The sequence below is a fragment of the Anas platyrhynchos genome, chromosome Z (genome assembly GCF_047663525.1).
Source record: "Anas platyrhynchos isolate ZD024472 breed Pekin duck chromosome Z, IASCAAS_PekinDuck_T2T, whole genome shotgun sequence".
NCBI classification, from domain to species: Eukaryota; Metazoa; Chordata; class Aves; order Anseriformes; family Anatidae; genus Anas; species Anas platyrhynchos.
Genome location: NC_092621.1, coordinates 23,915,851 through 23,943,718, shown reverse-complemented (window position 1 = coordinate 23,943,718; position 27,868 = coordinate 23,915,851). Strand labels below are relative to the sequence as shown.

The window sequence follows — 27,868 nt, the reverse complement described above, 5'->3', positions numbered from 1 at the left end:
ACATCAGGAGGAATCCTGGTGCAGCTGAAGTGTGCTCTATCTCACAAACACCCATTAAAAAATTAACACAGTTTATACCCGTCCCAAATATTTCACACGTATCTACCCTCCCGCTGTGCTACTCACCAGCTCACCCCATTAGACAAGCACTAACATATAACAACATGTCTGGAGAACCAACAGTTAACAAAAAAATACATGCTAGTTTGCTCTCTGTATTAACAAGCTGAAATTCATTTTGAAATAGACTCCCATCCCTGTTTAGGTAGACATGCTCCAAAGATTCCTTCCATTTCCAAAATGAAACAGGATACTTGAACTCATCCCAGACACAAGTCCAAACACTGAGCTTGGAGGTTTAGCCCACCTGCTACCTAAACAGTTGAGTTGCCAAGGTAATTATTTAAATTAGTATAAAGATTTCCTACCAAGACTATATTGCTGCATTTAGGTCTAATGTGGAATCGGTAAGATTTTTTTTATTCTGTTGAATAAGGTCTTTCAGGAGAAATTACTTCTCCCGGGTTTCAGTGGTGGCTGAGTTCTGGGCTGCCCGTGCTCGTATAACCAGGTTAGTGCTCGGCGCGGACTAGCCTAGCTTGCGGGCAGGAAAAGACAGGCGGCAGATAGGCATTTCCCCACTCCCTGAGTAATCTGCAGGCACTTGACCTTCACTCACCTATTTTAAGACCGTGAAACCTCTACCTGGTAATGGGTTATATTGAAATACCTCCACAAGGTGACGAACAAAACAGAAAGAAATTCAAGAGAAATTCAAAATCACTTACTTTGTACATTATGCATCGCAAACGGTCGGCCTTGTAATACAGCCTGAAAACATAATCCAATAACCTGAAATATTAATTGGCTTCCTCTTATAAAAATCTTTAAGAAAAAAAAAACAACAACAACAAAAAAAAAAAAAAAAAAAAAACACACACAAAACTTCTTTTACTAGGAAGCTTTGCTGAAACAACTAAGCAAAAGATAATTCTGAAAAAGAAGACTGTTTTCCAACCAACGTTCCACAAAAATCTCTAAAAAGCTGCAATGTGCAATGAGAAAACCCCAGCCTTCTCTCTCTTCTTAACTGCTGACAGCTCTGTGCTGTGCAGAAGGTATCCACTTACTCTGGTTCATCATTAAAAAGTGAACCTGACTTTAGTACTGTAACAAAAAAAAAAAAATCACCACCCTCGGTAGCTTGCACGTCTCTCAGAGATAAAGATCTCAGTTTCATGATTAACTTGGGCAGGTTCAAATATTTGCTGAGCCAGGGATTTCAAGCGGGGGAGGGGGAGCCAGATTCAAAGTAAAAGTTGTCATCAGCCAACAAGTGGCCAATGCAAGGCTAACTTTCTCATTTTAGCTAAGTAAATGAGAAGACCATTGTAAGCGGCCTTAAAATAGTCTGTGTAACTGGCTGGTGAATACAGTTTTAAAGTCAAGAAAAGCACCAAGAACAGCTAAATGCAGGAAGTGGCTAGCTTTCTGCAGAGAAAAAAAAAAAAAAAAAAAAAAAAAGAGATTCAAAATCTTCCTTGAAAAGAGCTGCATCTCTCAGATCAGCTATGTGCAAGCAAAATAGCCTGCTTGCAAACACAGCATCACCTCCTACACTGGATCACAAATATATGTGTTGCTTGAAGACCCCCTAGAACAAGGCCGTGAACCGTTTTACCCATATCCTGAAACCTGAAAATAGTAGAGAAAACACCTGTCCATATTCATAGTGTTTGCTAGTATGTCAGGTTTGTTCATTTCCCACAGGCTGGTGGGAAAAGTGACTGTCCAGGGAGGGAGCAGCCTAGGTAAAATATATTTTCCTTGCCTTAGATCTGACTTGCTAAAGGAATGGAGCAGCAAAAGACTGCTCCCCTTTGCCTACAGAAGTTAATTTCTTTGCCAGCTATAGTTTTACAACGAAATAATTCCAAAGTGAAAGGACAAGCAGACCATGAGACCATAGATTCAGAGAAGGGACTGAAGGGGATTAATATTTTCTTCCCACTTGATGGTAACAGTGAGCACTGCTAGTACCAGCGGTCCTCGAGCTTAGCTCATGCTCTTTACGGCAGTCAAACAGCACTGAAGTTTCACCCCCAAACTCTCCACCTAGCAAAATCCCCACATGCTACAAAATACCACACCTACCGAAAGCCACTTGTAGTTCACAATGAAATCACAAATATCTTCAGTACAATTTTGATGTTTTGCCGTCGATGGATTAGTTTCACCTAATAGAAATCCCTCACTTTCCTAGTCTTAGCCTGTGCCTACCTGAACAATTGTCAGGTCTATATGCAATTTAAAGTAGCACACTCATAAAAGAATAGCCTACTTCAAATGCAGGCAGTAACCTGTGTTTCTGAACTCATGACAGCACAGAGCAAGACAAGAGGTAAAATCCAACTTCTGACGGTAACTGATACACCTCCTATTTACTGTTAAAAGCTACAGATGGGCTTAATAATTTTTTTTTTTTTTTTTTTTTTTAATAGGACTGCAGCACAGATGCATATTCTCAAAGAACATAAGACATCCCAAAGCCGGGGTCACTTAATTGCTTATCATTTCAAAACACACAGTTACACAGGCTGAGATGAAAGATAAGACTGTTCCTAAGTCCATTTGTTTTTTTGATCCTAGTGCCTTGTGCAAAAATGAGTGCCTAATCATCCTGCAGAAAGAATCATGTGTTTTGTCAAAAAAAATTAGATCTCGACATCCACACACCTGCATTTTCATATAATTGCACCATCTTAACTTTTATTTGCATTTAAATTTCAACAACTTGAAATGTACCCATTGAATGTATAGATTTGCATTTGCAGAAAGGCAGCAGTGTACTACTTTTTACACTCTTAAGCAAAAAAAAAGTTCTTCTATCAGTTAAGTTTCTACAAAAGAATGTGTGAAGAAGAAGAACTGATCAGATTCCACAACTCTGTATATACAAATATACATGCAAACATACAAATATACATGCACACACGTATTAATATATAAACGGTTGTGATAATCCCACATATTTAACCAAATACTTTCAACTTGGTAGTGAGAAATGTAACGTATGCCCCAATGTCAAAGTCTAAAGCAAGAATTCAGAATAGCTAGGGCTGGCAATTACCGATACATTTTGCTGTCCGTTAGACCAAGTATGAGGCCTGACTTTTATTAGCTTAGAAGGGGAGCCCTCTGCCGGGTGAGGAGCCAATGCGCAATAGCCAGTGTGAAATCAGTTCTCCCACGGATGGACTGCCTTGCACACACTCCAAAACACGCTCTGCACTGCCAACAGCACAGCCAAGCCTGTGGTATGATGCAGAAAAGTCCTGACATGATGAAGAAAGGTTCTGGCAAGGGATAGGATTTGCACATCCTCCTCCACTGAGCCCCGAGGTGCTGCAGACAGGACTACAGGCTAAGCCTGACCACCACAGGCCAGGGCAGCTTTGTGACAAAATTCCAGGGGAACAGGACCAGCACTGATACTCCTCTGCTCTGGTTATTGTGCTGCCAAGCTTGCTGATATTTTGTTTAGCTGAAAGCAAAGTGCCAGCTTTTTGGCAGTGCTGCCAGGATCCTCACTCAGTCCCCAGCAAGTGAGCCGTTAGGTGGTCTCATTACCTCACCTCTTACCTGTGACACAGCAAGTAGTAAAACCTACTTCATGCTTAAAACCTGCAGTATTTTACAGCAATAAAAGAGGACAGGCAGTCTGGACAAAGCGGCTCGAGGTCAGTAGGCATGCAGGCCATTACAGGCTCCAAATCACATGTACCAGACAGCAAGCAGCTCCTAACAGCCACTGCAGATTCCTCAGCGTCCCTCCACCCCAGCAGGACCCTGATCAACCCATGTTCTTCCCAAGAACTTCCAGTAAATCTCCCATACCGCTACCTGTCTCTACCAACCAGAAGGGTAGATGGCTGGCTACCCGACCATCCAGGCACTAGCTGGTCAGAATGCCATGCCAGCAACTCTACCATGTCTTCATATGCTGCACACAAAAGAACGGCATGTATTTTAACTTTGGTGTTTTAACTTTGCAGAGTGCTTAATGTTATTGTAATTCACAAAAAAAAAAAAAAAAAATTACTGAGTTTGTGATGAACATTGTAACAGGGAACAAAAAAAATCAGTCTGGCTTTGTGCAATAGAAAAAAATAAAAATCAAGTAATGGCCTAACATTAACTCCCGCTTTTGTACTATGGTGTGCATAGCACCACGTTAGTAGCTATAAGATGTCCAATTTAAGATGCTGGTCCAATCTACATACTTTCTATTGTGTTGAGGCAAGAAGGATAATAAGTGAGTGATGTGATAAGAAAAAGGCCCGCAGCTGTGCAAAAGTCTCTTCCCTATTCAGACATCTCCAGCCTTGCATATAATGTACCTATTCACTGCTTAAGACACCACTAGAACTTCATGCACAATTCATTTTAGACTGAATGTTTTCATGCAGGCCTAAGAATAACAGGAAGAAAAAGAAAAAAGAAAGAGAAAAAAGAAAAAGAAAAAAGAAAAAAGAAAAGAGGATGCTATCACTTCAGTCTGTGAAAAATAAAAGACACCTGGCTACATCAGTTTACCTGTAATTGCCCAATCCTCATTACACCATTTTCAACAAAATTGTTTCTGTTTAAAACCTCTTAAGTTCTGTATTTCTCAATTTCTATTACAGATCATCATTCTCAGAACACTTACATGAAAAAAAAAATCTCCTTCCTAAGCATCTTCAATTATTACAATGTCTCTAAATGGAAATTCAAGACACTGCAGTCAATAATCTTGAAGCTGATAATTTTGAAAAATACATCTTATCATCCTCTATAAGAACTATAAAAAACACAGCACTTCAGATGATCAGGTCACTGAACAATTAAGGTGTTGAATGCAGTCTTGTGTCCTAATTCTGTAGGCTTATGAAGCATTCTATAAAAATTCAAGTTTTGAAAAGTATTTGAGCACTTTACAGGTCTAAGAGCAGAGACTAGTTAACCACAAAGTTTGAAAATTTGTAATTTTTTTTCAGCGTATTAATAGATATGCAAATGTTCTACTAAAAAACATACCATTGCTGGGGATGGACTGTGAAACACACACATAAGGAGATCTATTTTTGTAACAGATCATATGAAAAATCCCAGAAGGACCCTCAAAATAGACAATTGTATTACAAAACATTAATTAATTCAGATGAAATATTAAAAACAAACATTTGTTTTTCATGATTAATGCAGTGTCATGATTTTAATGGTTAATGAAATGTCAAACCCTATAAATCTGATTGATACAGCCACATTCCTTCAAGTACTCTAACGATACTTTCAGGATGACTACACTTCGTGTCCTCATCAGTAGCTCTAACATCAACACCTTTCAGTTTTATATTTTCCTCATAGGAAGTGTTTCAGAGCTATATGTAACTAAGTGATCTCTTAAGTGCAACTTAAGAAACTCTCTCTTCTGACCCCAACTGTGTAATGCCCCACCCAACCACTGCCTCAAGCCATGTAAATTTACATATCCAAAAGTATTTGCAAACACATCATTTCAAAAAATGCTTTTATCAAGCTCTGTAGAATATAGAGGTTTCAAGAATGCATTTTGCTTTTTAAGGCTTATAACACATGGCAAAGATATGCCCATTCTTTAACAATAAGCAGTTATTTGCTGCTTAATAAGGTAAGACAAGTAGTCGTTAAAAGTTTGGACTCTGCTGGTTGTTATGAAACATTAGGAAGGGAAATACAGTGTCTCTAGAAATGTCTCCTCAACTATTTTGAGAAAAATGAAGAAAACCAATGAACTATACATTAGCTGAAAAGGCATGTACATTAACTGTTAGGGGAAGGTTCCTAACTGAGTTAGGAAGGTTGGAAAAACCTTTCAATCAAAGTAGTAGGAACAGAAGTCTTTGTTTTAACCACTTAAAATTAACCTTTATTAGTTGAGGAAGGGGCTTATACAATGAACCTACCAGACATACTAGCGATAATGCTTTTTTGTTGTTGTTGCTGTCTTTCTGCTGCTGTATTCCAGCTCTTCAAAACATAAGCAGCCCTACAAATCCTACTGCCATGAACTTTACCTTGTACTGTCAATAGAGGTGGGAGAGCTATAGCATGCCCAGGGTGCTATTCACTATGGCCCCATCCTTTGCTTAGATATTCTTGTTAATAAGCTGTAAAAGGAATTACCTCAAGCTAACATACTAAGTCCCCCTGCATTAATAATTTCCTTTGCACACAGTAAGCAACTCTGCCTTCCTCCTACCAAATATTTGGTTTAAAATCAGGGATTTTTGCATAAGTTAGCAGTGTGTTTTACTGTTTGTCAACTAAATTAGATGCTAACTCATGGAATCAAAACAAGTGCAATCTAATTTTCTTGAATGGGGTTTTAATATTTTCTGCACAGTTTATTGATACTGATTAATAAATCTTTTGAGTCTCTGGATTAAAATAATAAATATATGTAAATAAAGGGGAAAATTTCAGTTTCTTCAGATGATCTCTTTGGGGTATTGTTCAAGAAAATTTGTCTGGGAGTGGAGTGGCAGTTAACTAAAATCTTCAGAATATACTCCTCCCACCCCTACCACTGTATGATACACATTCTATTGGTTTACAAAAAGTTCCTATTTTTTAATGAAAAAGAAAGGAACACCATGAGGCTGTAGAAAACATGGATACTAAACTGATTTTAATGCAAAAGAGTTTCTTATAAAACAAATGTTGCACATCACTACGGAAAATATAAACAAGTTGGTTCTGTAATTATCTACTCTTGCATTGCTTGATTTGAAAAACAATGAACACTTACTGTCCTTAAACATAAACTTTAATATTAAAGAAAATAACACCATAAAACTTTTAAAATTAGGAATTTTTACCTGGTACAGGCTGTCTCTCATTCCATTCACTTGTGATTAAAACCTCTAGGATCTTTATGTGGTGTTCAGTATTATCAGAGCTGCAAGAGATGGATTAGACAGTAAGAAACAGGAAAAAGACAGAAGTTTACTTTAGTGTTATTCAAAAGAATCAGAAAAAATACAATAACGCTAGTAAAAAATAACGTGACATAAAATAATAACGTACCTTGCTATCTGGAATTTGAAAAGCAGAGGGCTGAAAATTTCAGCTAGAGACCTTGCATTCAGGAGGTTTTTGCTGGAGGCTTGACAAAGTCTGAGGAAATGTTTGAGCAAATATTGGAGTGTGAGCCAATACTGGGGAGGTATATTTGGAGATCTGATGAGTTTCTTCAGCAACTGAGCATATTCCTCTGAGCTCTGGACTTCTGCAAGCAAACAGATAAAAAGCTCTTGATATCAGAAAAAGAAAATTTAACAAGTAAAATGTAACTATATATGACTCTTTTGCAAGCATCAATCTTACAGAAAAATAATAAAAATTATGTCCTTTGTGAGTGCTGCAAGACTTGTTTCTTCTTTTGAAAAAAGTGAAATGCTCAGGGAAAAGTAAAGAACAAGTATTTAAAAGTCAAATGGAAACAGATATGCATTTTGGTAAAAACCACAATGTGTTCAGAGTGTACTGGTAGAAGTCTGTCTTGTGTTTAGCGTCACACATGATTGGGTAATTCTGAGATGCACAAGATAAGTCTCACAGGTGCTGTTCTAACTTTGAAGGTTACCAGTAGCAATATCCTGTCCTGGGACATATAACAGAATACTAGGCCCACGAGCTGAAAGCCTGTAAGTTGTGATTGTTTGAAACGACCACTATGGATGATGACTCTTGCACGCCTGCATTTGTCACTTCATAATCTGTTAACTCCCAACATACTGCAGAACACCATGACCTCTAATACATTTACTTTGTCAGCACTGATAAAAAGTTAAAAATTAGCTTTCTGCACACAGATAAGTCCTTGATTTTTCCCCCACAGTTTTTCTATAGTCATTCTACCTCCTAAAATGCAGAGAACTGGGCTATCCCTATATTTTGCATTATGTTAACTTAAACGGGTAAGTAAATAATGCCTGTCTAGATCTGAACTGAAACAGCTTCCACCAAAAGCAATGAAAGTATCTTTTTTTTTTTTTGAGATGCTGCCAGGTTGTTCAGAATCTTCCGTGTTCTGTGGGGGACAGCTGGATCACTGGGTGCTCACAATCCTAACAAAAGCTCCTTTGTTTGACATTTGAAATAATTCAGTGTTCATACCTTGAGCTACAGAAATCATGTCACTGTAAACAGCTGCTGGAATGATGGGATTTGGCAGGTCCAGGAGATATCTCTTGAGAGCATCTGATAAAGTGTGTACATCAAAAGTCTCTAAATCCAATGAAGAGGCATCTAAAGGGAAAGAGCAACATACTTTTTAGACATTAGAAATTGGAAGAAATGTACAGGTTTGTGATATGAACTCTTTATACCAAGCCAAAACTGCTAATTAATATCTGGTTTATGGGGAACAACTCAAAAGACATAATGGAAGACACCAATATGCATCTTTGACATGAGGAATATACAGTGCTCAACACTATGTCCAGGCCTTTGGCATCCGATGAACCAAATGACTATCACAGCTTGCGTAGCCTTCTGTCATGTACAGTGCAGGGCTGACCTCATAATAATGGTAGTGACTTGCTGGATGTTGGCAATGTTGTGGAACATCAGAATATTTTTAACAGGTCTCTGTTTTACCTGTAAATATTTTGTGTAAGAAGTAAGTATTAATCAAGGCTTTGCTCAAATGCAGGTTCTCCGCTGGCAGCTCCTTCTATTATGACTGGGAGCTTGATTAACAACTTGGGGCCCCATGTCTGTAAATATTTATGTGAGTAAGTGGAAACAAATAGACACGTGCAAAACTTGGTGCTTGGTGCACCATCAGTTGGGATTTATCTTGTAAAACCTGGTATCCTTCCAGCATAGTTATGACTCGAGCTAAGGTCTGAGAGTGCCACTAATTCTTAGCACTGAAGCAAGGAATATCAACAGCAAAAATAAAAATAGGAAAACACAGAAATGCTTAGTGTGAGCAAGATTGGCTTTCCTCCTAAAACATGAAAATCTGCTGCAGTAAAGTCTCAAATGTTTACAAAAAGATGCATGTTTGGTACAAGAATTCAAATATTCAAACCAGTGCTGACTGACTTTCCAGAGTAGCCAAGTCCCCTGTAAAATAACTCTTGAGCCTATTTGGCCAGCTTAAACCAAACTCAGCAGGAAGGTAGAGGACACAGTTATAAAGTGTGCCTACACATACTGTAAAATAAGGCATCCGAGAGAGTAGTGAAACACTTAGTGGTCCTCCTTCCCCTTCTTCTTTTCCCCAAAGGAAAGCTTGCAGTAGGAGCTCAATCTTTGTCAGACACCAAAGAATCCACTTGAGAAAATTATGATGGAAAAACTTGTAGCGTGGCTATGAATTCCACAAAAGCAATGAAGCATCAGAGAATCCAACCACAAATTTCTACAAAACAGTTTTCAATAGTTCTGTTGCTCACGGGATGTTTATTTCATAATTCATGTTAAGTCCTGATTCTCTCAGTGTTGACCCATTCTCTGAAGTACATCCCAAATTATTATAATGAATACACGAGTAAAAATAAACTTGTGGTACTCTGCAACTCTTTGGGTGTGAAGTCATAAACAGATCTTAACTATTCTGTCTGCTGAGCTGGCCAGATGCAAATCAGTTTTGATTTTGGAGCTAAGTAGCACTGTGTTGAAGCTACCAGGCAGTTATCCAAATTAATATGCAGAGCATTGTAACCATAAGCAGAACAGCACATTAATGCTGTTCATGGTTCAGAAAACAAAGCTGACTTGCACACTGATAGATCAAGAGAGCAGGCAGAGGAAATCGGGTCTGCTTGTATCCATGTATCTGGACGCCTACTGCACTGTCTCTGTCCTGGAAGACTCTGATAGTATGTTAAAGAGAACAGAGAAAGAGATTGTTACTGAAGGGTAAAGTCCTGATTTCCCTTCCTCAAACCTAATTACATTTTAAAGAATACACGTAAACCACAAGTTTTTGATCTTAGGAGATAGACAAACCTTTCATAAAAGTGCACATTAGTTTCAAGGCTTAACAAGGGATCCAAATAAATTAAGAAATGTACCCATTTTGTTACTGTAAATAATATAATTAGAATAGTAAAAATAAGGTTTAGGCAGCTAGCACCACAAGCAGATCTCCTGTCTCTGCTTTCATGCATGTACTTCTCTCCCACCACAATCAGTAGAGGACTAGATGCTCTTTTGATTTGAAGGAATGGTCAACTCATAGTATCATCTCTTGTTCATTTTACTAATAGTTGTAATTACTAAAACTGATGAGAGCTAATTTACAGTATGAGTTGCTTGCTTAGTCTGTTTGCCAATACGGCATGTAGCCAGTTTCCTTTCCTAGCTCTTATATTTCTGTGCTCTTTCATGCAAGAGGAAGCTCACAACACATGTTGCACCCCAGCTTGCAAAGGCACGGTCAAGCACTCCTGCTACAATAGCTCCTCATCTCTCACAGTGCAACTGACTTTTGTCACGCCAGTATATTCTGGCATGAAAAAAAAAATAGTACCAAAGAGAAGGAAGTATATTTCAGTGAAGTTGAATGGGTATGTGGTGTTAGTGGTGTAACTGCATTTTACTGTCCAAAGCCTGAGAACCCAGGCTACTGCAGCAACATAGATCAATTCTCGATTTCCCCTCCAGCATCATCTCTGTACTAGGCAAGCAACATTCAGCTATTGCCTCTCACCACACCAAAAAAAAAAAAAAAAGCATGCACAGGACTGCATGTAAACAATTGGCCATTTGTTTACAAAATATTAACCGGTAGCCTTACAGGAATAGTGCATCTTTCCCTTGCCTCTTAAAACAAACAAACAACTCCCCACCCTCACCATCACCCCCCCTACTTTTTTTTTTTTTTTTTTTCTGAGCAGCTAGACTTTTAGTCCTTGAATAAGCAAGTGGTCAAGAAATTATTAAAATCACTATTATTGAGAAAAGAACCATACAATGAAAAAAAAAAGACAACCCGCAAAAGCAAATAAATACTTTTCATATTAAGTGTAAACTTTACTAAGCTTTTTTTTTTTTTTTTTTTTTTTTAACTGATATTTGCCTGTTTAGTATTATATTATCCAGAATCAGATCATACATGCTGAGTAGGGGACCAAATAAAATGGTATCAGTGTGACCACAAAATCCATCTAGTGCTTTAAGGAAGAAAGCTGTACTTACCACATTCAAGAATTTGTCTTAATTCTGCTGAGCTGCTTGAGCCTTGTGTTACATACAAAGTTGAGCACTCCAGACCTTCAAAACAAAATCGATGGCATACATAAATATTCCAGTGACTGTTGCCATGAGACAACATACTTCTGTTTTCTTCAAATAAATGCCTACAGTATAAATTAGCAACATTCTCCCACCACCACCCTCCTACTGAATGTGATTGCTTTTCAAGGCTCTAAACCACTTCTTTATACATGCTAACTGATGGATCTGCAGACAGAGCTGAACGCTGAAGCTCAGAGATCCCAACAGCCCCCCATTCTTGGCATAATGCTCCACAAGAAGACCACAGAAGGCCAGGACTAGGAAACAGAGGCACATATCCCAGGGAAGAAAACAGCCTGCAGGAGCAGCATGGGAGCCTGATCTTCTTTTATACTCTACGTGAACGTATCTACTCATCGAAACAGGTAAATTCTTCTTTTAGGTAAATAGAAGTAAGAAGCCCGAGTTATGCCACTGCAGGAATGGGACATGGACATGACAAAAGTTCTGACATTTCCAAGTTAATGTCAAAGACTTAACTGAGGCTTAAAAGCATGCTCAACTTTTGCCACCCTATGTGGTTAGCAGTGACAGACAGTATGGAACAGGCAAGTCTTAGGCTGCTGTTGACTATTTGTAGAGCCTGAAACCTCAGTGTATAAAGAGGTACGTCATTGGTGAGAGAAAATGTCTGTATATGCCCCATAATATGTCTGGCTTACACAAGTAACAAAAAGCATTGGTAGATCACTCTTCAGCCTACCTTTCTTTTCAATTGTCTCCACTATCTTGATGAGGATTGGTGGAGCAACATCAGGAGGTGAAAACTGCTCTGTAAGATCTGGAAGTGAAAAAGCTGCAAAAGAAAAAAGAAGAAAAAAAAAAAAAGAAAAATAAGCCAAGGTACAGCTGAATTCAATTTCTATTTATGAAAATAATGACGCATAATGAAACCTGCTAATATTTAAGCACGGAACACATTCGTCTTATCAGCTGTAAAAGACTGTGCAAACATCCCACTTGTCAGGCCTAAATGAGAACACTCCATAATTTACCAGAAAGCTGTAAAAATGATGACGACTGTATTTTTACAGCATTTTCTTTCAGAGATTTCAATCAGTGCTAGATTCACCCTGCATATCACACAAGAAAAGAAAATATAATAAAAGTTTGCCACTTATGGAAGGACAGAAATACAATGCAGGAAAAAAAAGAAAAATTTTGTTCCTGAAGCATTTACATCCACTGTGCACCAGATGAGGGAGCTAAACACATCACCATTTGGGAGCTGCTGATCCACTAGGTAAACGTGCAAAAGCACGGAATAGCAGGAGAAACAAATGTTCATATTCGTATAAAAGCTAAGTGATATGTGTATGTATATAAATATATACTTCATTTTTCAAGCTTAATTGTATTAACAGCATAGTTTTACTGAAGCAGGAATTTTCTTTTCTACAATAACCAGTTAAGAATAAGTAGCAGTCTAATCAGAAAGAAACATTTTGTCAATTCAAATAAACCTGCATACTGATTCTGTACAGTCAGTTTTCATGCAACGTGATTTCTTCACTAAGACAACATACAAATTAATGTTTTGGCGCTATGATGTAAGGGATGATCTATCTCTAAATGCATAATTTTAACCAAAAGAATATTTTCAATGTTTTAGACAGGTTCTGGTGAATTCCTGGAAAGCAAAAACATTTATATAAAGATATTATTAAACAGCTGCCAAAAACATCTGGCATTCTTTGATGGGTTATGATTAATAAACAAAGCTTAATCATTGAAGTAAAAGTTGCCAGTTGCCTAAGTGATGGTGATCTCTGGACAATTAAATTCATCGTGGACAGATTGAGAACAACACTTAAACACACATACACCTACCTCTGCATGCACATTAACACACCATATTTCTAGAAGCCTGAAACTGAACTGAATTGTTATAATAATTAAATAGGAGGAGGAAAAAAAGAAGAAGAAGAAACAATAGGAGAAATATGAATACCAAGTTTTTATTGAAAATATTTTAGATAAGCAAAAAATTAAATACACCACAACTGAGAGAGCAGGCAATTCTGGCTGAGACCTTACCCTAGTTTGGAAGCATCAATGACATATCTTTTTAAAAATGCAAACAATTTAGAAGTGCAAAAGACAGGAAGTAAGTTACAGAAGAAATCTGGAAGTGAAGAAAATAGAGGAATGAAAGACAATTTACATAATATTTACAAACTAGGAGTAGAAGTAGATTGTACTGGTACACTGAGACATGCTACTTGCAAAAGGAATCAGAATTATGGTATGAAAATGATGAAATACTTTCCAGTCCATTCATAACTGAAAAGGACATTAGAAAAATATCTGCTAGTTTAAACAGCTTAATTTAGGATGCCCAGAAAATGAGCATTCAGGAGTCCCAAAGAGTTGCCTCAGCAGATTTCTGGCCTGATGTTACTTTTTCACAACTCCTGGAACATCAGAACAACTCCTGGGGATCAACGGAGTTCTAATGCTCTACCCGTACCCTGAAAAGACAAGATGACCCTGATGACTACACACTAATTAAATTGGGCAAATCTTGGGCAAAATAGAGAAACGCTTGATATATGAGATTATTATGATAAAACAATAAAAGGCTGCACTGTAAATAAGGACTGTCTGCATACCTTTTAGAGGATAGGTTTTATTAAAAAACACACACATTACTTCCTTCCTTGATGGGATCATAGAAAAAAAAATGCAAATGAGTTGACAAACTCTAAAGTTTTGTCAGATAGCAGGCTTAGAACAACCCTGCAATTAAAGCCTACATACAAAGTGTGCGCTCTGTAGGTGAAGCCAACCAGCAGATCTCCAGGTGTAGTTATTAATGTAGAACAAACTACTCATGGAGGCACAGATTTCTTCATCTCTTCACATTGTTAAACCACTTCCAGGTGCCTTTTCGAACACATCCTTTATCTTAACATCATGTCTGCTTTATCAAACCCAAGTTGGGTTCAAATGCAAGACTTCACAGTCCAAGCAGCCTCTCCTGAGTCATGCTGAAATAAAGGCCATCTGATTTGTAAAACTGATATCAAATAATTCTTTTCAACCCCAAACTACGAGTCCATCTTATAGTCAAGGCAAATCTACTGAAAGAATAAATGAATTACTAGATCAGAAATGTATCAATGGGTGTTCTACAAAAACACTCCAAGTATGACATACTAATAGAGTCACAGAAACCTAAGGGCATAAAATGCATCCCTAACATGGTAGCAAAACAGAAGTATGTTTTAAGAACAGAGTTTGCATAGTTTTAATTACAAAAATAATTTTCTGCTCCCTTAGATAGCCAGTTACCTTACTCCTTCTTAAGTAACATCAGAGTAATTGCATCATCTCTGAACAAAGATAACATCTCATAACTCCAGCTGGAGGCAGCAGTTCTGTCTAAACTGAAATTGAGCAAGAAAAGGAGAGATGAATAGGGAGAAAGAGATAGAAGGAAGTCAGTCTGACAGACACTATTCAGCTGTCATCCTTTGTTTCAGGCAGCAGAGATGACTATGCTTTCTCACACTAACCAAAATATGCCTTGAAATGATGGCAAGGGATATACTGCAAATGGCCATAAACAAGGTGTATTTAGAAAAAATAATTCTATTTCTCACTAGATTTAGATTTTTGTACAGGACGGATGAATTAGGATTGATAAACAAAGCTCAAACATTAAAGTAAAATCCAAGCAAACAAAAAGGGAAAATCTAATGTCAAGGGAAGATTTCAGTTCATGGGAAGACACTGCAGTTAAGAAAGACTATGGAACACAGTTTGTCCCCAAGGGACAGAAAGAATGGGGTGGATGTATACCTTAACCAGATTACTTGAACAGAGAATGCCTCTGCATCTCCACGCTTTTCATTTACACTTTAAAGAGGGTCTTAGCTTATAAACTAAATTTCTTCCCTAATCTGTTACTGAATCTCTTTGTTTCACAGTATCCTTAGATCAATAATATTCTTAGACGATGACAATGAAAAGCTTTTGGAAGCACTTACCTTTGCCATTATGTAAAATCTACAATAAGTCTACAGAACATGTGCACATAGAGCAAACATTGCATTGGTTAAAATAAAATACTTCCTACACTGGAAAAATATCAAAAATAGTAATAAAATATAAAAATAGAAACCAGGATTTCTGATTTCTTCTCTTCTTCCCTATATCCCATGCCAATTCTCCAAAAGCGGAAATTTTTATCCATTAGAGACCTTGCTGAACTTTTAAATATGAAGAGAGCCTTTAAAATAATGAAAATCTACTCCATAAATACATAAGCTACAGAATACTTATGACTTTGACTAAAAATCCAGGATAATCACCTCTCTGTTAATGCTAAGAATACATTAGTGAGTACAAGATCAATAGCAAAAAGACACACATGAACATGAAAAAAAAGTTACTTTCAGCACAGTAATGACAGAACAATACCTCTAAACAATACAGTTATAGTGCTCAACAACATTGAATAAATCCTCACTTTATAAGCATGGAGGAGATATTAACAAATGAATATTACTTAACCCCCCACATATTCTAGTATTTCTTACTCATTACTGTCATTTCCCATATTATAGCATCATATTTCCTACATTATAGCATCATATTGTCTTGTACTTTAAATTCCCAAAATTTTGCACAAAATAGAAAATTATGTCCATTTTAAGCCGAAGATCTCGCAAAACACACATCTGTTAGAAAAAAAGAAGACTCAGCAGTATTTGCAGAACTGAAGCCAGTTTGCAACATCTACACAAAAGACAGCCAAATTTGGGAAGTGCCCTTCATTTTCAAAATGATTATAAGAAATGGCAGAGGCTAACCTGAAGAAAACCACAGCTCATTTTGGAAAAACAATTTGAATCCTGTAGCCAGAACACAAGGCATCCTTAAAGAAGTCCTAATTCTAGGTTAGATTATCTAGAAGAAAATATAGCATGCATATTCAGATATTTCCAGTGGAAAAGGAAAACTTTTCAGATAGGTCACTTTTAGTAAAAGAGGAAGATAATAAATTCTGACATGCAATCTTCATTTAGTACCTGATTTCAAAAGTATCTTTTGCTTTGAAGCATGCTGTAGCACAGCACAGAGGTTTGGAGAACCAAATCCAGTCTTAAGAATCTGAGCAACTTTGTAGATCCCTTTACTACAATCCAGTATCAGTTTTTCGCTTAGAGCAATCATTTTTTTTTTCCCAAAATCCTGTGCTTTATTTTTTTTGAAATCCCACTGTCTCCAAAATAATAAGATTCTGAAAAGCTGTCATACAGTTTTCGTGTCTTCTTTCTAGTCACAAGCCTGGTACTAGGTCTCCAGATAGTAAGGAAGCTTCTGATGACACACGATAAAAGCTGGATTTTCCACTAGCTCTATTTTTACCTTGCCACAGTGAGAACCAATGAGAAGAACCACAAGTCAGGGTTCTCTCCAATCTGTGAACTCTTCACTCTCCCTGATACAGACAGGCCTGAACAGCACTAAGGCAACCGCAACGTGTGGGAGATGAGAGCATACCTTACGTTCAAGGGTTGCCAACACAGCTACAAAGTGCAAGATGAAACCAGCCCGCAGCTGCACCTTTTGGAAGGCTTCTCAGTAAAAAGAGATATTTTAGAGTTAGTACCTGGCAAGGACAAGTGGAAATTTAAAGCTGGAATTTGGCTTCAGAAGTTTCTGAGCCAAATCTTTCGTTACTGTTGGAAGAAGAATGAAAATGAATACATTAAAAAAAAAAAAGTAAAAAAGTTACATTAAAAAAAAAAAGTTACATTAAAATGTACCAACACAAACCATGTAAGGAAGTTCAATTTCTGGATATTTTACAGGAACTATATACTAACATTACTTGAATTTAGCTTTGAATCAAGACTACTCCATCTTTCTTCTTTTTTTTTTTTTTTTTTTTTTTTTTCCCAGAAATGGCATTTAAAGTTGTTTATACATACTGCATTTGATGACAACACGACTGTACATAAAAGCGTAGTATTTGACAGCACAGGTCTTAAGATGATCATAACTGGCTTATGTGTGTGCAGATACATTCTTTATATGTGTATCCACCTACTTAGTAAAGTATGCAGTCACAAGATTTTCACATATCCATGTTTGAAAGTCATTCAGTATGTCCAAACATGAATGCTTTAACCAGCACTAAGTACTGTGCATGGGGAAAGTACTTCACCATTATCAGATATTTTCCCTGAAAGAGAATCTGAATTTCAGTGAGGATCCTGGCAGCCTGGCATTGCTGCAGAGCTGTTCAGGCAGTGGCATGTATTAAGGGAGCCTGGTGTACTTGGTGTACTGTGTGTCCTTCCTGCTAGCAGTCCTCAGGGTGGAGAGACAGCAGTGTATTAAGGGCTCTCATGAAAAGCCCCATCTGTGGAAACCAGAGTGCAGGTCATGTAACACTGGGAAGCACCAGGAGTGCCTCTGCAAGGTTGGTCAGGTGGCCTGGTGCTTCTCAGACACCTTGGTAGTGGCTGCTCCAGACAGAGCCTCACTTGGCCGTCTCTGCCCCTCAGCACCCACCTCCATCAGCAGGGGACGAAAGGCTACGTGAACCTCACAGCCCATCAGGGAATGAAATTAGCCTGACTGACACAAAATCCATAACTTTTAGTGTGGGGGCATTTCATGGCCCCTTGTACGTTTTGTTACAGTCTTAGGAAGCAACAGTTTTTGTAGAAACATTTGGTAGAACAAGTATGAGGGATCTGTGCTTTAAGTTCAAGCAAGACAGAAGAAGACTAGTCTGGCATTACAAATAAATACCACAGAGAAATTCACTCTGAGGACAGTAACCTTGCCTCAGCACCTGTAATTTTAGAGAGCTTAATGACATTTACCAAAAGAACAAACAAATACAGTATTTAGAACTGCCCACCTGTTATTAGCAAAAGGTTTTGACTGGACAGGGATGAAAGACAAGAAGGTGAGAGTGAAGACAAAGAAGTTTATGTCATTGTGTGTCATAGATAAATCAAGCACTACAATAGACAGTAAATTCAGCTGCAACTGTTGGAAGAATAAAAGACCTCCCCTTGGGCCCCTTCTGACCTAGGATGATTCAGGTTTGACTGCAATTAAATTCTCCTAGGGGCTGAAAACACCATTGAAAATGGCAGGAGTGCTCAACCACCTTTTCCAGTACTCATTTAATTAGAAATATTTCAAAAATATTAATGGGAAAATATGAGAGTTTTAAACTTCAGTGAATTTGACACGTCATTATGAGTGGCTTAGTAAGTCTGTCTACTATTACTTGCCTTTTATTTTTATCAGATGTCGTCAATCAGGCAGACTCTGTGAACTCAGAATACCACAGAAGCCATGGCTGATAGAGGAGACTACATCCAAGAGAAATGAAGAGAGACGAAGATTATCTGAGTACTAGAAAAAGAAAAGGTCTTTCCCACTAACGCTATCAGCCTTCAGGCTCACAAGAAGCCCATCTTAATGTAGGCTGAAAAATGTCTGCAAGTCAAGATTTATTACCGTATGAATGAACTCAAAGCTCTGAAAAGGAATGGAGAAATAGTGTCTGCTGGTGACCTTACGTGACTGAATTACAACTGGGAAGCTTGATGGAAATACTGCTGATTCTAAAGCCCCATCAGAAAATTCTTCTATAATATGCAGCCAGCCCAGTTTACTTCTTCCATTTGTCAGCAGGTGTTGACTACATGCTAGAAGACAGTGACAACTTAATTCAGATGTTGTCTGCTAATGGTATGTTGAAGATACTAGCCTCAGTGAAAATACAGAGCTGTACAGGAAAAACAGTTTACCATATCAATGGTCAGTCCTCTTTTTCCTTCATCTACAATGGATAAACACTCAAATAAAGCAGAATGCCTTTTCTAGGGCGTCTCAATGGTAACAATTAACTCATGGATAAACAATACTCTGCTAATATTCTTTTGGACTTCAGTCACTTTTTAAAGCATTCGTATTTCTTCTGTGATCCTACATCAGACACATAGGGGGACAAGAATTTTTTGAAGGGATTTATTCCAAAAGATAACTGCTGTAATTCTTACCAACGTGACCTTCTGAACTTCAATCCATCCCTACACACTGATCAATCACAAAGCCAGAATTTACAGAAACCTAATGTGAGGTATGTACCAACAAACACCCCTTATAAGCTTGAAAATTCAGGGCATTTCAGACTGATACTTGTAGAAAAAATGTGTAAGTTGTAATATATGGTACTTAACAGAATAAGGCCATCCAGTCATTTCTTCAGGAAAACAATTATATGTATAGCATGACAGGGGCATTTATAGTCCAACCCACTGAATCTACAAGGGTTAGAATAAAAACTGAATGTTACTTCATTTTTTTCCTGGCTAGACATAATATATGGAAAAAGACATAGTTACCTGTATAAATCAATGCTGTAACTGACACAAGTCACATACTTTGCTTAGATACTTTCCAGGGTTATCAGCACATATATGCAAGCAATGATCTGATTGATAAAAAATCATGTGCATGGTGATTACGCAGGAAGTTTGGGGAGCTGGGAGAACAAACTCCTCTCTTCATCCGCTTTTATAATGTCACAGCAGCTGCACTAAAGAGAATAAGGGGCAACTGTTGGGAAAAGAAACAACCCAGGGCACATACAGATTAGTACAAGAAACTCATCTATAAACAGTAGATGGCAGAACTAGACAGAATAAAACTTTGATTTTACATAGGAAGCCATATTTTATAATTTACCAATTCTCTAGAAAGAAATCTGGGGTCTCCTTACCCTTCTCTGACACAAGAAAATCAATACTTGTCAGAGAGCTGTTGCATTAATCATTAAAAAAAACACATCTAAGACAAAACAGAATGAAAGTTCAGACAGAAAGAAAGAAACGACAGGCTGTGTCTGACTTGAGGAAAACTCAGCTGCACAAATGTGCAGAAAATATAAAGCCTCCAAGTAACAGCAGTGTAGAATACTATATTCCTTCATAATAGTTTAATACTTCTAATAGTGACTGCTAATCATGTTTCACACCTATTAATTTAATGTTTCATAAAGCCCTACTTGTATGATCTGTTGAAAGGGAAGTGATACTGTCTGTACTGGGCAGGAATTCTGTACATAATATTCCATCAGATTAAACCTCAGTAACTTTATGAATTATGAGCTGTCAGGCACTTTTCTCATCTGCGGCAGAATATACTTCTTAGAAATAGGAGCTATAAATAAGACAACAGATGTTCTTTGTTGGCTTCAACTGAAGCACAGATAATTTTTAAAAAGCAGACCGTAGTTAGGACCTGTAAAAACAGTATTTTGCTTCCCTCTATGGGTGAATTTTTGCAGTACTCCTTTTTAAACTATAACTGAGCATTTGAAATGGCTGCAACTATTTCCAATTAGTATTAGCAAAATTAGAGAAACAGGAAGCCCTGTTCTAGGGAAAAACTACACAGCTTAAGAAAAAAATATTACGTAGAACATAATCTGTCCTGCAGTTCACTGCACTGTAATGTCATATACAATGCTTGAACTGCTTTGCAAAAGAAAACTCCTTACAAACTGAAGGAAATGGGAAAAGTACTTGTTTATTCAACTGTCTTTCAAAGTGTTGCCAGGCAAGCAGAAACAGTAAAATAAGAAATAACCAAGAATGCAGTAAAATAAGATGTCTTTCTGCTTCTAAGTAGAGGAAGGCACACAGTGAGCTTAAAAGCCCACACCAAGCACTGCTGGAGGTATGCACCAAGCGGGCAAGGAGTGGGGTCCCTCACTACCAGTCTGGGAGAGGTGCATCTCACCTCCTTCCAGCCCTACAGAGCACAAAACATGGCTAAAGGCTTCCCACACCTCTCCCAGGGCTTGCAGGCTGATGACTATTTCCATCTTACCCTTATTTCTCTCAGATCACCCTGTGACTCACAGGAGCACAGCAGGTAGCAGGGTTCTCACAGCCCCTAACTATCAGCTGTATAAGTGAAGGAGCTTTCTAATACTTCTAAACTGAGCAAGCCAGCAGTCCTCTGAGTGTTATTCTCAACACAGCAAAAGAAAACATTTTAAGGAGTAAACACCTACTCTTCATGTCCTGTTGATGCCTGCAGGTTCCCCACTGGTAGTTTGCAGTTAGAGAGATACTGGCAGATTAGAGTTAAAATATGGTGTGAGTACCCAGTTACCACACCCCGATAAGCAAGGTATAAGATCACAGAGGTGACAGTAATGAGAGCAAGGTACAGGGAAGACCAGCTAAGTACAAAACACTGCCTTTTTCAACAAGAGAGGATCCTGTACATTCCCTCCTCCTTCAGGATGGCAGTTCCATGGCTAGAACAGAGCTGAGCTCTGGGAAAAAAAAAAAAAAAAAAAAAAAATATATATATATATATATATATGAATATTATATATATATAAAATCAGCAATTCTGCCCAATTCTCCTCAGAGATACTCAATGCCAATGAAAAACTGTGCATTCCAGCTTCTGTCAGTGCTTTTGTTTGAAACCAAACACAACACCATGAAGGAAAAGCTATGACACGGAATATGCAAGCATACTGTATCTAAGCATGGGTGTGAGGACAAAGTGTGTTCCACCAACATCTGCATCTCGTGACCTACTTAACTGGTTCCCTGTGCAACTTGCAGGGTTATTATTGTCATTAAACATCCAGATTGCAGCAGTAATACCTAGAAGTCCTTATCAGAATCGGAACAAACCTGTGATAGTTCTGTTCAAACAAAGCCTCCCTTATGATTAGCTAAGCAATCTCTTAGAATTCATACCAGTTGCTCTACTAACCTTCCTGCAAACTCTACCTCCTCTTTCCCAAAGATAAGAAAGCCCTGGAGTTCTACTAACTTCTGCATTTTGGTCCTTTTTTTTTTTTTTTTTTTTAATAAACAGTGAAATCCTTGCAAAAGTGTATTTTAAATAGGGTATATGTAAGTTAATACATTTACACAGTATTTTGCTCTACAAAAAGGTTCCATCTGCTGCCTGTTATATGTCACAGAGAGAAAGATAGCTAAATTTAAAAAGTACTGAGATCAAAACATCAAGCACTAAAAACAGGACAGCTACAACGTAAGGTAGTATGTGACATTTCAGTTCTTCTTTTGACATTATGTTAACCTTTTTCCCATGAAATTACTCTGCTTGTTTCAGCACACAATGTTTAGTGTGCAAGGAATAGAACCGAGCTGAATAGTTGAGGTACTTATTACCTTGAGCATTATCCAGATTGTGAAAGAACACTTGGTCTTCTAGTAGGCTCCTATTCTCCCATTTACTTCCCCCATCAAACGCAAGTCCTCTATTATTTCATGTCCAACTCAGCTTTCCATGAAAGAGTACTTTGTTCCACAACTTGTTTTCTAACTCTTCAGAGCAAGTGAGGAAGGAAATACATACTCGGTTCCTGGAAACTTTTGTCATTCACAAGAGAGAGACAGCTGCCCATCTTTTAAGGGAAGGAATGCTGAGGGCCATGTCCAGAAGCACTTGAAAATTTTGGTTCTGGCCAGCCACCACCATCTTCTACCTTTTCTGGGCAAGGCTGTGGAGAGTGTGATGGTAAGATGACTTCAGTGACCTCCATGACAAAAAACTTTACAGATACTGCCAAGTTCCCATGCTGGTCTTCTCAGGCATTTGGCCCTTTTCACCTAAAAAAGCAGATATGTTTCCTTCAAAATAGCTGGGCAGTTACCTACTAAATTTACTCAGTTCTCTTCCCATATAATCATGATGGTTAGTAGTGGTGCTCCAGCAGCATCTCCTCTTTGTAACAGGAGCAGGACTGCTGGATGGACATTCAGTATGAAATACTTGGGGAACTGGAAATCTCTCCAGAATGATCTGTCTCGCCTGTAACGGATCCTTGTTCCTTACTGCTGTTTCTTTCATATTTTTTGGTTTTACTACCATGATTTATTTATTTATTTATGCAAGGCTATCACTGGTTTGTGGTAATGACTCTACCTGAGAAGCATATTATAAAATACTCTTTCTATTCAGTAATCAGAATACATTTAACTTCAGGACAGCATTTTATTTTGCTCTGAAAGAATATTTTGCCACCTTCTTTTTCTGTGAAGAAACTAAGGTAGGAGGACACAATAAATCACTCTCTATCTATAGGCAAGCAATGTAGAGGAAAAGAATAAGCTCTTCATTACTGAAAGAAAAAGATAATGTGTATTACTGTGCTTGAGAAGTCAAGTTGTTTAGATCTGGAAGATTTACATAAAAGTACTGGCAGAAACTGCTGACAGATAAAAGCCAAAACAGTTCCTTCATCTTGGGAATTATGGGAAACATAAGTACACAGAAAGTTAAAAATAATGAGTGTACAGCAGTCACACAGAAGAAAAAGCAAACAATGGTAAAAGTAATCCAGCATCAGAAGCTTTTTTTTTTTTTATTCTGGAAACTAACATATTTCAAATCAAGTCTTTTCCCTCCTTAAAAAAAAAAAAAAAAAAAAAAAAAAGTTTAGGGCTCTATCTGAAAGGCAATCTTTTAAGAAAGTAAAACTGGGTTAATCCTTACAGCCATTAAACTATTTGCTGATCTGACACAGATACAGAAACAACAACTTTATTCCTGAACTGTATCTACAGAGAGTTAATCCCACATTTGTCTTTAATTTCAGATGAAGAAGAAAATTCTCAGGCTTTATAATAATAGATTCTCTGACCCATATCATACACCTGTCTAGGTTTCTCTCCATAGTGATGTTAATGTTGATTTCTCATCCCCACTATATGTTACACAGTTGAGATGCTATACAAGATGGATGTCATGGAATATGAAGTACAAGCACTTACTGAATGAACTTAAAGACCTCTTTTTCATAAATCACTGTTTGTTCCCACTGCACTAACTTTAATTTAGATCTTAGCAGTTAAAGCTGTGAACTAATTTCACGGATCTTTACAAAGCAGTCAGGGTCTCAACTGGCTGGTTAACTGCAACAGGACAAAGAACTTTATTTGTGTACTGTCTAGCACATGATGTTGCAGAAATTCATACAGTGTAAAATTTATTTATGGGAAGTGTTAAAAAATTGATAAGAACAACAAAGATAGTGTAAATGAAAAGCTATCATGAAAAACTGGCCGTGCTATTTTACATTACATTTTACATTATCTGCAAAGATTGAAGTCAAGGGTAAGAAGGTATGGAAAAGGATTTCAGATTGCATTGGTAGTTTTCCTTTTGGAAAAAAAAAAAAAAAAAAAAAAAAAAAAAAAAAAAAAAAGCAATAGGCAAAGCCTGTCTTTAAGAAAACCCTTAGAATAAGCTACACATTGAACTCTGATAAAACCTTGTGCAACCTCCATGAAAGCCCACAGCATTAAAGCATTTCTTAAGGTCTATAAGGTCTAAATCAAAGAAATGTGTCTCTTTTGAAAATAAGTAGTATCATGGGAAGGAGCGAGGATGAAGGAGGAGTAGATCAGGCTGAAATAACTGCAAAAACAATCTCTACATGGTCTTGGAAAGCCTAAACTGGAGAAGAGCTCAGCAAAGAAAAATAAATAAATAAATACATCTGGTTACAAGCTGACACGTCTCCTATAATTTTAACTCATGTGCTTAAATGAAAGCTGCTGTTCCAGAGAAGATGCCAGGGAGGCAGAAGCTCACTTTATGTCCTCTGCAAAGACTCAAGCAGCACTCTGACCCCCCTGCTTCCCTTCCTTTCCTCGCTGCTGCCACTGGACGTTTTCTATTTTCTCTAGAGAAACTTCATGGGGAGAAGGATCAGGCCTTATGCTGTCACTGAACTTAGGGGAGTACCCAGTATATAAATGAGCGCTACAGTAATATGCTGCATAGCTAAGTGCTGCAAGTATACCATGTTTCTATGAGTCACACACACACACAAAGAAAAAAAAGTAAAAAAAAGTTTTTCCACCATCCTCATCCTGGCCATGAAGTTAGCTGCTCTTCTGACACATCCGTATCTGAAAATATAATAGCACTATCAATACTTCTATCTGCATTCTCATATAGGTACAGAGAGCCATTAAAGCAACAATCACTCGTAAGAAACGGGTGGAGGTTTGTGAATCTGAAAGTCTTTTGGCTGGATGGAATATGCCTTCTTCCACACTGGCCAGCAAAAACTGGGAACTATTCTGCCAAAAGGCCAGGCATACCTTGGTTGTTTTCCTGCTATCGTACCAAGTTGAAAGAAAAAAAAAAGTAACAAAAATAAAAAGGAACTCTTACACGTCTGTTTCTGTTACTGTGCTCCAGAGGAATCCCTTCATCGTCATCTTGCCAAAGAAAGAACCAGAGTTACCTTTATTTGACCCTAAATAGAAAAACACACCTCTTCCCCTTTTTATTTTGCATTTTTAAAGGAAAGAATATCAATGATTTTTTTTTTTTTTTAATGTGGGCCATGCCAAGAAGCGAAAGGATGGCTCACTTGATTCCCAAATGGAGAATCCTTCCAGAAAACTAGTTCCCTGTCGAGAACAGAAGGAAGAGGAACGCATACATTTTAAACTGACCTAATTTTTTTAACAGGCTTATGACTCCCTGTTTTTGAGGGTACTTCACACAACTTGCCTGCTACATCCGAACAAGCATCTTTCTACCTATTCCTCCTTCTATTTTTTCCCTTGCAAACTTGGGAATGCATCTCTAAAAACTTGCATCATAATTAGCTCAGCCATGGTATCTTCTTTACTGAGGCACCTACAAGACAAAGCTCCTCGAAAATAGTAAGTGGAGCAGACAGCTGGTGTAACTCACCTAAGCCTTACTACCACCAAGTATGTAATTCCTGCAGGACTAAGAATCCCTTCACAGGAGCCCGTCACCTCCCAGAGGGTTCTAATATTTCATGCTAAACATGTCATGAATGTGCCATTAATAGCCTGTTTAAGAGAGATCAGTTTGAGCAATCATCTAAATCTAGGTCTTGTTTAAAGGGAAACACTTTTTTTTTTTTTTTCTAAGCAGCACATTTCTTGATTTCTCAGGGGAGCCAGCCCTGCAGCTTCTCTTTTTCTTGCATTTCAGTACAACAGTCAACCTTCCACCAGTCAGCATCTCAAACACTGTTCTCAAACTGGGAAGTCTTAGGAGACAAAGCAAAGCAACTGGTTATTCTCATGGTATTCAGTCGGGAAAAAATAATGCAAAGCACTAAGTGAATAATGCAAAGCACTCTGATATGTGCTGCCAGAGGTTGCAAAGGGACCTGACTGGAGGGAGAAAGTGTGAAGCCATAGGTGTAGACTCCTCTGGATGCACATATACTCAACTTGCTGAGTTTCTGTTTCCAAAACCCTGGAGGAATCCAAAGAGCTATGTAAAGATTGTTTTTTGTTGTTGTTGTTGTTGTTGGTTTTTTTTGGTTTTTTTGTTTGTTTTTTCCCCTGCAAAATAGCTGCAAGTTACGTATCATAAAATTGCAGGCAGAAATTTACATATACTGAGAGTCAATACTGTATCCATACATCAAGCCTATCAAGACTAAGAGCAAATTTCCTGGGTGCTGAAATGTCGACTGATGCCATCATCTGACCAGGCTTTGTAAAGGAAGCTGCCTTTTTCTTTTCTTTCTTTATTTTTTTTTAAATTATTTTTTTTTCACTTTAATTTGAAACAAGATAATAAGCATGGACTAAAGATTTCTGACAGGCCACAAACGGCTGACCAAATCACATTTAACGTGACAGAAAACTCTAGATTTCCTAAAATATTACATTTGTCCTAAAATGAGAGAACTTCATGCTTTTACTTCTGAATGGCTATCAACTTGAGCCCAATAGAACAAATTGGAACCACATTGAAGTCTACTTTTCTTGCTTGCTTTATAGCTTCACCATGCTTTATGCACATTACATGTTCTCTCTTTCTCTCTCAGCATTTGGTCTCTTTTTCCTTCTGGCATTCTGTAATCCTGCCAACCAACGAGCTTTGCTTTTAATAAGTAGATCTGCCAACTTAAACACCAGTCTCCTAAGGCAATCAAATAATGAAACACACATGTATGTACTTGCACGTAATCTGTCAAATACCTCTATAGCCCACTACAAACGATTTTTGCAATACGGGGTTTTCATAGGAGCATGCTTTCATATACCCTTGGTTTTCAAAGATCAAATGGAGTGGTTCTTCGCAGTCCTGTGTCTTGTTTGTACATACAAATGTAATGGCCTGCAGATTACATATCACTATCTACAAGGCACACGAGATATGAAAAAGTAAGAATAAAGGATGTGCAGGCAACTTCCTACGAAATACACATATTTTCAATTTTTCCATCTTGGTATACAGGTCTTGCACAACATATCACAGATTCCTCCACAGCAGAACACTCTTTCCATGTCTTTTGTGTGTCTGGTGAATTAATGAACAACCAGTCAAGAATACGTTACCTACCTCCTGAATTGCTCATCTATCATCTGCATTGACACTCTCTTAATTTCTACCTTCTAAACTAGTATTTCCCCAAGAGAAATCTAATATATGTTGCTAGTAATAGAGTTATCCAGGAAAAAAACTTTGTCACACTGGGATG

The 27,868-nt window shown here is 37.7% G+C and overlaps 1 protein-coding gene across 3 annotated transcripts in view; it reads right to left on the bottom strand.

Annotated features, from left to right (window-relative positions):
• PIK3R1 (phosphoinositide-3-kinase regulatory subunit 1) overlaps positions 1-27,868 on the bottom strand; it is a 59,012-nt gene that overhangs the window by 13,921 nt on the left and 17,223 nt on the right. The window contains exons 1-6 of one of the 3 annotated variants that reach the window (XM_027446159.3): positions 16,374-16,624; positions 12,041-12,133; positions 11,239-11,313; positions 8,203-8,334; positions 7,111-7,312; positions 6,903-6,982 (exon numbers count right to left, since the gene is read on the bottom strand). In XM_027446159.3, the coding sequence (XP_027301960.1) occupies positions 6,903-6,982; positions 7,111-7,312; positions 8,203-8,334; positions 11,239-11,313; positions 12,041-12,133; positions 16,374-16,518 (727 nt within the window). In that variant the 5' untranslated portion in view covers positions 16,519-16,624. Of the gene's footprint in view, positions 1-788; positions 1,133-6,902; positions 6,983-7,110; positions 7,313-8,202; positions 8,335-11,238; positions 11,314-12,040; positions 12,134-16,373; positions 16,625-27,868 lie in introns of those variants that run through there. The other 2 variants (XM_038170176.2, XM_027446161.3) reach the window with 2 other exon arrangements.